The 12,011-nt window shown below is 52.0% G+C and overlaps 1 protein-coding gene across 2 annotated transcripts in view; it reads left to right on the top strand.

Moving 5' to 3' along the window:
* Eefsec (eukaryotic elongation factor, selenocysteine-tRNA specific) overlaps positions 1-10,620 on the top strand; it is a 197,277-nt gene extending 186,657 nt beyond the window's left edge. For both annotated transcript variants that reach the window (XM_021638825.2, XM_060383722.1), the window contains one exon: positions 10,087-10,620. In XM_021638825.2, coding sequence (XP_021494500.1) covers positions 10,087-10,277 — 191 coding nt within the window. In that variant the 3' untranslated portion in view covers positions 10,278-10,620. The remainder of the gene's footprint in view (positions 1-10,086) is intronic.
* The last annotated feature ends 1,391 nt before the right edge of the window (positions 10,621-12,011 follow it).

Raw genomic sequence — 12,011 nt, 5'->3', positions numbered from 1 at the left:
CCCAGGACCTTGCCAACACAGCAGTCTGTCCCTGAAGCTCTGTAGCCCTGTGAGCAGCAGGACCTGGTATTTCACAGAGCAGGCAGCTGATCCTGGAGATGGTCCCATGTCCCCTCAATGGTAGGTGACTTCTCATAGCACTGGCCAAGCTTTGAAAGACCAGGCTGGAATCCAGGTCATGACAGTGGCTGTTCTTTTGGTGCTGTGCTCGACTGGAATAACCCTTGCACTTAAGATGCCACAGAGCACACTGCCATGACTCAGGTCCCCAGTGAGGGGCCCAGCCATGTATGGCCCTCAAGCTCCCAAGAGCCTCTAGAAAGACACATTGTGGGAGGTATTCCAAATCAGAGGTCTTCCTGAAGTCCTCATGTATGTGAATAACTCCACTAGCTATGATGAACCACAACTTGGAGCCATAGCAACCAATTTCAGCCTGGGTCAGAACACAGGCAGTATTTTGGAAAATGTCACGCATCACGCATCAGTAGATAAGAGCCACTTTAAACCACCAGCCACTGTGTTGCATGGTGCTGTGAGAGGCCCAGGCAAGCAGCAATCACTAGTGATCTATGAGATAGCTACTACAAAGGTGGGAGGGTCGGAACAAAGGGGCCGGTTGGGGGAAAAGAACCAAGACGTGGTTCACTGAGAGGAACTGCCCTCCAGACCCTGCTTTGGGCACAAGGACCCATGTGGTCTCAGTATGAGGAGACCTAGCCTTGGCAGATATACCAGGAAGGCAGGCTGAAGTGCCAGTGTTTCCAATGGAGCATGCCCCTTTGAGCTATAGGCCAGGCCTGAGCTCTTCCCTAGCGACTACACATAGTACAGCCAGTCAGCTCATATGCAGGGCATCAACTGTGTGCCTGGACACCCCAGAGTGCAGGCAAGCGATGGTGAGGGATAAGCTGTCAGAGCCTGCAGGTTCAGGAGCAGGGATAGGGGCCAGTGCTGCCAAGCCACCCCTGCCCTTCGTCTGCCAGTCACAGAGGATGGTGGCATATCGGTCACCTGCGCTTGCGTCTCCCTCTGCTCCGGCAGCAGAGCTGATACAGTAATCAGGGTGCCACATATGGGCCCTGGAAAATGACTGCTCCTGAGCCTTTGTTCACTCTCATTATTCTGTATGGCTTTTTTCCCCAAGTCATAAAAATGATGTTTTTAATATGTGGGGTTTTTTTTCCTCTAAGAAAAAGCAATATGAAGACGACTTTTATTGTCAATAGCTCTACCTTTTAAACCAGTTATCTTAGTTTCTGCTCTAGGTATTTTAATTGAAGATTAACTTATGTTAAAGAGTGTACATGTGGAGGGTGGGAGCATTAAAATTCTGCCCCCTGAGTGGTGGGGGAAACTACTTTGTGGGAAGCCACCGGGAACCTGTCCCCAACTCCTGGCTTCAGGGCTGCCCTGCCACAGTCTTTCCCACCTACCAGGAAAATACAGCATTCTCAGTCCCTGTAGGTTGGAGCAGACCACACCACAGCCAGCATTGCCCCGGAGTACAAAGGAGGGAAGGTGGAAGGAAGCATGCCGAGTGGCTGAAGGCATGACTCTAAATGAGGAAGCCCTGGGTAGGTTATTGAATGTCTCTGTCCCTCAGTGTTCTGGCAAGTGCGTGACCTGGAAGTGACTGCAGTTGAGGTGTGACTGTCAGTGGAAATAGTTACCATGCAGTGAACTTTTTTTTTTTTCTTCTCACTGGCCCAGAGATGTCTTCATAGTGTGGCACCAGCTAAGCTTTCTGTGGCCAGGCTGGCATCATGTAGGATGGTTTTCCTTCAAATCCCTCTATATAGTGTTTAGCTAATTTCAAGACCATTTTGCCCACAGGGGATACCTAGCAGATCCAGCCAATCAACATTTCCCCATGGTGACCCAGAGTGCAGAGATCTAATCCCAGAAGTCTCTAAAGAGATGTCTTGGCACCAGCCCTCCCTGATGTCAGTTCCTGGAGAGGAGTAAAGGGTCTGGCCTGCCTGGAGCACCAGGCTGCCATGGGTACTTCATAAGCACAGCCTTGGATGTGAGTCCTGCTCCTTGACCATAGCTCTGAACCTTTACCTGCCTTCATAGTGACTCACTTGTGAGATACCTGTGTGGCCCTGGCTAAGTGAGAGGCCATGTCAGGGGATACTTACAATGGCAGTAGCAGAATGATCTGAGACTGGCATCCCTCAGTCCCACTGAACAGGAGGGAGAGAAGGCATTCAGCCACCAGCTCACTTCTTAAAACCCTGCCCTACAGAGGGGACTAGGCTCTCTTGCCTTGCAATTTCAACTACCCACCTACCCCACTTAGCTTTGTCATGGTACTGTCCCCACTCCCCACATACCTCAGCACTATCCCCAGCTGTCCCCACTGCCCTCTTCACCCCACCCATCTAGCACCATGGCCCACTTCCTAAAAAGTGTGGACATCTACCTGGCAACCCTAATGGAGCCCAAGGAGAAGGAACAGATAGATCCAGGACTCCCTTTTTATCTTTGCCCCAAAGGGCTCTGAGTCTGGGTGAATGTGGCCAGCAGAGTTGAAAGAGCTCTAGGTTTCCAGGACTCCCCCTCCCCCACCTGGTTGGCCGCAATCAGAAGACATGCTCATTGTCACCCAGCCTATTTGGGCTTAGAGGCTGTCTGGCTATGAGAGGGCCACTAGCAGCCCCACAATCTAGTAAGAAGCTCTGACTCCTAGAAAGGGTGAGCTACCCCAAGAACAGAACCATACTCGGGGACCCTTCTTCTGGGTCCAGGCAAGTTGAAAGGGACAGGTGGCCCTTGCTGGAGTCTCTGAGGAACGGTCAGTGCCTTGACCCCAGGAAGAGGACTACCAAAGTACAACACACCTCTTGTTGGAAGTCTAGTCAGGAGACACCAAGACTGTTGCCATATCTCACTGAGGGAGTCCAGCAGAGACTGGAACTGGAGAAAGGTCTGTAGGAGGCAGGCTCCTGGGATACCTAGGGAATGTAGACCTCATCTCAGAACATGTGAGGATCTAAAGATTTAAGGACAGGTAGAACTGGAAGGAGTGGTCAAGATTTGTTCTAAAAGGATTTTGGACAGCATACGGGTGAGTAAGTAGAGAGAGGCTTGCAACAGCAGCTGGGAAGTTCACACATAGGCTGTAGTGTGGCCAAATCAACAGGGCCTGCCCTGAAGAGCCCTGGGACCTCCAAGGAGCATACATTAACCCTCAGTGAGCACAGGAGTTCGGGGTGGGAGTGCCAGAAAGTGTAAGGTTCCATGCTGCCTGTGAAATGACACTTGCCATTTGGGGGCCTGGAGTTGGGATGTCCTAGTGCCAGCATATGCTTTGAGGACTGCATGGGGTGGCAGCCTCCCAGGATCGAGGAGTAGGAAGCTGGCCTTAGGTGGTTGGCAGCTCATGTATGGCCAATTCCCCCTCCAAGCTGAGGAAGAACCCAGGACAGCAAGTTCTCTCCATTAGGCTGTCCCTCCAATGGCTGAGCCTCCATCTCAGTCTCAAGACCAAGTCATTTCCTGTCTGAATCAGACTGATTTTGGTTTTGTCTTTAAAAAAAAAAAAAAAAAGCTTTCGCATATTGCAGTGCTTTTCTCCCCACACACCCCAATCTCCAAAGCACCTCAATCTCCAAAGCTCTGCTGCATTGTGACTTCAGTTAACTTGGTGCAGGGAATATCCCTGCAAAGGGCCCTTTTTTTGTTTTTGAAGATTTCATTGTTGTTGCTAAGAAGCTTAATATAAATTAAAGAAGGAATTAGGCAACATTAAGACATCAAAATGGGTATGCAGGGCCCACTGCCTCGGTTTTCTCCCAATCAAAGAGGTATGTGAGCCATCAAGTACGTTCAAGAGGAACTTGGTTCTGTGGTTACACGGGCCTGTCTGCCACCCCCTCCCCTAATTCCTTTTGTTACTGGGACAGCAGAATGCAGTTCTGGTCTGTTTGTTTTGTTTTTTGTTTTTGTTTTTGTTTTTTTTTTTAATTAATCACCTTATCTCTTTAAAGCAAATTGCATCTTTGTTTATACACATGACCGTTGTAGAGGAGGAAACAGGGAAATCAAGGAATGGCACCCATCGCTAGCGAGGACAGGCCTGTGAGACTGTGAACACAGAGCCACACCTGCCAACACAGGCAGCAGCACCCAGTCACTCTTCACAGAAGTTCAGAGGGAACCCAGAAGGCACTTGCTTTTTCTCCCCAGCTCTTCAAAATCTGTCCTTCTGGCCTGTCCCTGGTCAAATGAGAAGCAGATGTCGGGCCAGCTATGGCAGATGGGAGTCCCACATTCAGACCCCAGATTTGTCACACAGCTGGAGGACATACACCTTGGCTCACTTCATCTGGACCCCTGCGAGTCAGGTGCAGCTAAAGCCTCCTGGGTATCAGATGTGGCTGCCAGACCTGCATTAAAGCATCGTCTACCTTATGAACCCACCCATTTCTGTCATGCCAGCCCAAGCCTCATAGCAAGCACCCAATTCCACCCAAGCTGGCTTTTACCTCTTTTACCTTTGCCAGCAGCAGCAGGCCCCTGTGCAGAAGCAGGTCACCTCCACTCAGAGCTTCTATTTCTCATGGCCCCCATGTCTTAACCAGCTGAAAGCCTGTTGAACTCAGACTCTGTGGCCACCCAGCTGCAAGCCCAGCAGTCCTTACTAGGATACTGCCCCAGAAAAACCTCTACCCACCCCCATTCTGTCTCTGCCCTGCTTCTACAGCTCCCTCATAGCTGCTCTGGCTTCAGTGAGTCCCTGAGGGGGCTACTGACCCCAAGATGCTTACAGGGAATCTGTTCCCACTGGGGGGTGCCAGCTGCCCACCAACGTGAAGGCTCCTCTTCTACTCTGGCCCCTGACATGAAAGCGACGCCAGCAATTGGAGGCAATTTGCTGGCCTTTGATGGCCACTGCCGGGCGGCACCCAAGCTGGGCTTGAAAAACTTTGCTTCCCACATTCTTCCCTGATTGCCCAGCAGAGCCAAGACCCAGCAGCCCGCAGCCCATTGTGCCTTTGTGTGAGGCTGGCGCGCAGTGAGAAAGGCCAGCCAGGCCCTGGGAGAGGTCCCCATGGGAAGCCATGAGCACTGGTGTCACACAGGGTCACTGCCACCCCCACTGCATCCTGGGGTCTGGGTTCAAAAGAGTAGAGCAGGCTCCAGGATTTGCAGTGTCTAGGAAGAGTGGACCTTCTGAACAGGGGACATAACTGTCTACCTTAGCCCCAACACCAACCCTGCCAGAAGTCTGGTGCTGGCACATAGGCGAGGACCAAAGTCCAACCAATCTAACCTGGTGTCTGAGCCAGACTGCCCTGGACCACTTGAGGGCAGACATGGTTTCCCAGACCTCACCATTGCCCTGTTTATCTGGGTGGGATGCATGTAGGTGGGTGTGGCATGGAGGGATGGCATGTATGTAAAGTAATAGAGATGAGTGCAGGTGGGTATGAGTGGTGTATATATGGGTGGTATAAGGCATGTGTGGGTATATACAGGACCATGGGACACAGGTGTGTGTAATATAGGTAAGTGCTGATGGCTCTATATGATGTGTGATGTAGATATGGTAAGTGGGTATATTTGACACACAGGAGTACATGCAGAGGGGTGTGGGTGCATGGAGGGTGGCATGAGGTATGTAGAAGTGTGAGTATGATGGTGGTGACTGCTGCATCCAGCATTGGAATGCCTCCATGGCATTCAGTTCCCCAGAACACCTAGAGGGCTCCCTGCCAAGCAGGAAGATCATCACCAGGCATTGGCCTCTGAGAGGTGGGGACTACAGAACCACAGTGAAAAAAGTGCTCAGTGGGGCTCCTAGGGGGACCTCCATCTAGTCTGGGGCAGTCGAGGGACATGCTCCAAGGAGCAGTGGCAGAGTCTGAGTCTAGCAGATGGAAAGGAACCCAGCTCACAAAAATGAATGATCAGGACCTTTGCTTCAATTCTTGTGGTTGGCATTCAGAATGTGGCAAGAGCATCAGAAAGTAGAGAGGCAGAGAGAGCAGACATGGGCCCTGAGTGAGGACATATTCCTACCAGTGTAACCAGCTTCCAGCATCACATAGGCCTTAGAGGATTCTCTCTGGTGGCAAGAGTTAGTAGAATCAGCCGGTGGGGGCTGAAGAGCTGGGAAGGCCAGTCCCTGAGCCTGCCCCTTGAGATTTCCGCTATAGCTGAAAACAGCTATGTCAGATACTCTCACCTTGGTACCCATAAAGGAGTCCTGCCCATACTGGCTTTTACCTCTTTTACCTTTTAAAAAAAAAACAAGCTTTCGCATATTGCAGTGTCCTACCAGGACACAGACAGAGCATGGCAGAAGCAAGGCCAATGGCCTCAAAGTGCCAACCTGCTTCCTGATCACAACTGCCCTGAGTCCCACCAGGCTCCTAGACCTCCTTCCCCTACTTGCCTGTATGCTGCAGTACACTGCTGCACATTGTCCCTTGTCTGGGTTCAGGAGTAGGCACGCTGTGGGGCCTGTGATAGATAGACCTCTGTGCCTAACCCAGGGTTACCCAAAGCCCTTAGGAGTAGAGAAAAGTAGGAGAAAGGCACTACTTGTAACCTCTTGTGACCACTGGTGACTGGGCACGTAGCCTTCTGGTCTTTTTTCTGCAGCTCAGAGTTGAAAGGGTTCTTCTGAAAGGTTCTGCCTGCTGCATCTTTTGTATAGAGGCCAGGGGCCAACTTTGGGTTTCTCCCTTACTGCTCCTATTTTTTTTTTTTTTTTTTTTTGAGACAGTCTCAGTGAACGCAGAGTTCATAAAATTCAGCTAGACTGGCTGGCCAGCAAGACCCAGGTATCTCCTGTCTTCACCTCCTGAGTGCTAAGACTATAGGCGCACACTACTTACCAGCCAGCTGCTTACCTGGCTGTTGGGCATCTGAACTGAGGTCCTCAGGCTTGCAAGTTTATTACCAAATAAGCCACCTCTAGCTCCTCAACCCTAGCACATATCTGTTTTCCAATGCCAATTGAGTCTCAGTCGTACTGAATATCACTTTACTACAGCAAGGGGATTTGTCTCATCTCCCGTTGGTCTCAGCTCCCCTCTGATGCTAGATGTGTAGTTCTCATGCTCAGACACAGATGGGGATCAGAGGACCTTAGTCACCAGCTCTGCCTCCATCCACTAAAGGACTTAGGGTAAGCCCAAAGCTCTTTGGCACCTCAGTTCCTCCACTTCTCAATAAGGGCGGGGCACCTCCCTATGGAGGCACCTCTGCACATCTGGGCCCACATGGCCTGCATCCCTGGGAGTAGACTTCTTGGTTGACATGGACTTGCAGGAACTACCTTAGGGCTGCTCCTATACGCTTGCTCTCTGGGTTCTTGGACTAAGGATTTGCTTCTAGCCCTGTAGGGCCCCACCAGCACCGAGAGCTGGGAGCCAGGGTCCCTAGAGCAGACAGAAACCTCACTGTGGTGGGACTGGTCAGAGAAAGACAACAGATACCAAAACATGGAGATAATAATCTACCTGAGGAGATGGAGTTACATGACAGAATTATAGCAGATGAGGACCAGAGAGGCTGGGGACAGTGGCCAGGTAGCCAGCAGGCCCAAAAGGTGACATTTGAACAGTGACCTGAAGGTAGTAAAATAGACACTCTTAGAATTCCAAGGAGTGCATCATCCTAGCTGAGGGGCTGACAAAGCCGGATGTGTGCAGAGATAGGTGTTCAGATATTCAGGACAGGAAGTATAGGCACATAGGAAGAGCCAGTAGAAAGGCATGGCAGGTGGGAAACTTCTCTTGCCTGGAAGCCCCCTGGTCTGTAGATGCAGGTACTGGGTACTGTAGATGCTTGCTGACTGCCCTGACCAGCTCAGCACCTTTCCTCCTACAGAAATAAATACTCACTTCATGAACTTGGCTATGTCACAGATTTCCTCTGCCTATTTAGCCTGCCATTAATCTGTGTGGTGGTCCCTGTCATCTGCCCACGAGTCCAACAGTCTTTTTCAGAGAGCCCTGTATTAGGCACATCAGAGCTGCTACCACCATCCTCTCAGGGACACAGGGTCATTTCCTGAAGTTCCTCATACTGTCTGCTTCCAAACCTGTTGACTGTCAGACCTTCTCAAACTAGAATCTTCAGGGCAGCTGGCTTGTCCTGTGTGCTTGCTCCAGACTGTCCACTGATCCTCCAGTGCCAAATATCTCTAAAAAGAAAGCCCCGAGCAGTTGGAAAACATTTGCAGCCTGAACTGGGCCAGGTACCTGAGGTAGGTACAGCTCCAACTCCTCAGTATATGCCACCTGGCCAAAGGAAAGGGGCCACTAAAGAAACAGTGTGATATCTGCCACATTGCCCCAGGAGCTGTTGGCACAGGTTTTTGGTAGACCCTTGGTGTTGTTCCCACATCCCCATTATGGCAGGAGGTGACCAAGCTGTTGAATGGCCACAGCATTGCCAATGCCAGGCTGCTCTTCCACCCCTGCCTGCTGTGAGCTGATGCGGTACGCACTGTGTGTAACCAGAGCCATCACAGATGAGATGGACTGCTGATTGAGCCACACCTGTCTCCCCAGCATGGTACAGACGCTCTGGAGCCCTGCACCTCTTCAGCGATCAGACCTCCTGGCACCAGAGAGAGACAGGCCCTTACCATTTGTCAGGGTCTGGTGCCAGCAGGAGGAAGGCCCAGCTCTGATTCAGGGACTCAGATACCTGCGGACCTGGCACCAGCCCAGGGCCCTCTCCTTGATCCAGGGCCTGAGAAGAGGCAGAGCCACAGATGTGGTCCTAAAGATCAGGTAGCTGCAGGAAAGCACCTTTTCCTAGGTGTACTCTGGCAGGGGACAGTGGACAACCTGGCTCCAGCATCCTGTTAGCAGCTTCAAGTCACTGGCTTCTCCAGGGGATCCAGATTTTATGGTGGCTCACAGTCTCACTTTTGCCTGTCAGAGTAAGCCCAGACCCTTCATACAATGAAACTAGCCATTCCTAGTGGAATGCAGTTTTCCAGGGATGCACCACTTTTTAAATCCAGAGATCAAGGGCCTGTGCAGGGTGCTTAGAGAGGTCATTGCCAGAGCCTGGGCATTGGTGGCACATGCCTTTAATCCCAGCACATGGCAGACAAGACCGGCAGATCTCTGAGTTCAAGGCCAGCCTGGTCTACAGAGTGAATTCCAGGACAGCCACAGCTATAGAGGAACCCTGTCTTGGAAAACAAAACAAAACAAAAAATCGTTAGAGTCCCACATGTAGGTGGAAACTGCCCCTGAGAATTAGGCATGTACAGAGATTCCCCCAAGTACCAACAGCACTAGCAGACACTGCCTGAGCCTCTGCCCAGCATCTCATCTGCAAAGCTAAGACCATCAGTTGTAAATCTCAACACAAGAATAAATAAGCATGTGGGGTGCTAGACTCAGCCTAACCACTGCACAGTGTCTGCAGCTGCCAGATGTTGTCTGGATGTAGCTTACCTGAAAACAGCTAAGCTGCAATGTACAGCCTTTCACTGAGGGACCATGGGACATCTTCTGCTGGGGAGTAGAAAGGGAGTTGTGGGCGAAGAAAGGTGGAATTGAGCTCTTGAGGATGGCTAGGAACCCAGCCTTATTCTGGGTGGATGGGGAGGATGGAGAAACCAACTTCAGACAGGTGATAGAGACAGTGTCTTCCAGAGCCTGGGTGAGACCCTCACAAGACCTCTGGCCAAGGAGAGCTGATTGAACCTCCCAGCTGTTCCCTGATCACCTCTGGTCTGCTGAGGTTCCCCTTCCAGAAGCAGGAGACACAAGAGCCTGGTGGAGCCTGCTACCGGGTCGGACTCCCAGTTTAAGGGGGAAGAGAGTGTCTCCATGATGGCCAGGAACTTCAAGTGGTCTATCTGGCAGGTAGACCAATGTTCCCAGAGAGCATTAGGACCTTAGGGACCAGATGAGTAGCGGGAAGATCAGAGAGTTATGCCCCAAAGGGACTGTCTAATAGTGAATTGGGCGTGGGAAGAGGCAGAAAAGCCCTACCTGGTTGGGCGGAAAAGGTGTTGCTGGGTTAGGGGAGGGCGTGGAACTGGGAGACAAGGAGGCAGCTTCGCCTACAATGAGTCAGTGACATTTTTATCCCTTGCAGGTGGCCTCACCCTTGAGTCCAAGAAGATCCTGACACCAACACTCAAGAAGCGGAGCCGAGCTGGCCGAGGGGAGACCACCAAGCAAGAGGAGGGCACTGAGCGGCCAGAGCCCATGCAGCCTGTGACACTCAGCCTGTCTTTCAAGCGCTATGTCTTTGATACCCAGAAACGCATGGTACAGACTTCCTGAATGAACCAACCTGCCCAGCTGTAAGCCAGACCACAGTGCCAGATGCCTCAAGACGTGCCTCAACCTCCCCAATCCTGCAGGCAGTCAGCCCCACACCACTGCCATCCGCACTGCTGTTGAACCACACTGAGAGAGCCTGAGGAGAATTAGGAACAGTGCCAGAAGGGCCTGCCACTCCCTCCCTGCACTCACCGAGGAGAGCAGCTAGGCCCACTAGGAAAGGGCCTTAGCAGAACCAGCAACCTGAGTCTCGCAGGCTTCCCTGGTTAGTGTCTGCAGCCACTCTCAGCCCTGCCCCAAGTAGCTGGCATCCTACAACTAGAAATAAACAGCCTGTATGTGACCTTGTCCACCCATAGTCTGCCTGTCTCCCAGGGGAATTCCAGACATTACAAGGTATTGTATGGCTTTGGATTTAGGACTCAGAGCTGCTAGGTCCAACCAAGTGGCTCCCGTCATGGGCCTTGACAGGAAATTATTTGAGCAGCTGAGTTTAGTGAGGACCTCTGCACAGGAGCTAGCACCCTGGGGCTCCATCCTGGCATTAGAGGTCAGTAGGCCCTCACCTCCAGTATGGGAACCTTGGACTCCCAAGGGTGCTTGACCAGGGATGAAGCACCTGGACCCATGCTCATCTCCAGCCCCAGCACCCCCAGGCTTAGCATGAGGACTGAGATGGGGCAAGAGGGTAGAACTGACCAATGAGGGCAATCAGAGCTTTTCCAGACACCTGGAAGGGGAGCAGATGTCCCAGCATTTCCCTGTTTGGCCTCCAGACAGACGTGAAGGCCTCCCTTTATCCCAGTAATCAGTGCATTATGCTTTAATTTTCAAAAATGGCATTAAAAATATTAACAGGGGCAGGTTGTGATCAAATGACTTGGCTCTGTTAAGCCGCAGAGCTGAGGGCAGAGGAAAAGGAGCCAGGCTACAGAACACAGAGTCCCTGTAAGTCATGGCCCCTAATCAAATACATCATCAGCCCGCCAAACCCCTCATGCCTCCGGGAGACCAGTATGGCAATGGCTGCCCTTCACTGTCCTTCACAGGCCCCAGGCAGCCATAGTCATGACAGCCTATAGCTGAAGACAAGCATGGGCTGGGTTTTGCTGCCGGGCTTCCTCCAGCTGTAGGACTCCATGGTACCTTGCCACTACCCTGTCAGTGCCCTGGCCTGGCTGTGGCCCAGAGGACAACAAATGTAGTGAGTGGACAGTGAGGCACGGCAGTTGCTCTTCTCTCAGGGGAGCCGAGTCTCGGCTCCAGGGAAACCCACTGCTGCCACCTTCACGGCCACCTCGGGTTGGCTGCCTTCTGCTTGGTCCTAAGCCTCCTGTGCCTTCATTTAACCCCATTCAGCACTGAAGACTGCCCCATCCCCCACCCCATCCTGCTCACCTGTTAGGATGTCCTGGGGGAGAACAGCCAGTTAGAGCCAGTGAGGCCCAAGCTTGGGCAAAGACTTCAGGGCAGGTAGCCAACCTGGCTGAGGCCCCACAGTCTCCTACATCACTCCTGGGAGCAGAAGAGACCTTTCAGGACTAGTGGCCACTAAGTGTGGGTGAGTAGATGAGCAGGTCTGAATAGGTAAGGAAGCTATTCTGCTCAGCACAGGGCCTCCCCTGGCCAGGAGGCCTGAAGCTTACTCCTCTCAGGGACCCTGCCTATCAGTCCTGTGTGCCCTGAACGGAGTTTATGATCTCGGGCAAGTTCTCAGCCTCAGGATCCACATTA

The sequence above is a fragment of the Meriones unguiculatus genome, chromosome 5 (genome assembly GCF_030254825.1).
Source record: "Meriones unguiculatus strain TT.TT164.6M chromosome 5, Bangor_MerUng_6.1, whole genome shotgun sequence".
Taxonomy (NCBI): domain Eukaryota; kingdom Metazoa; phylum Chordata; class Mammalia; order Rodentia; family Muridae; genus Meriones; species Meriones unguiculatus.
Note: the sequence above shows the minus strand (reverse complement) of the source record. Positions and strands in the feature narration are given on the sequence as shown.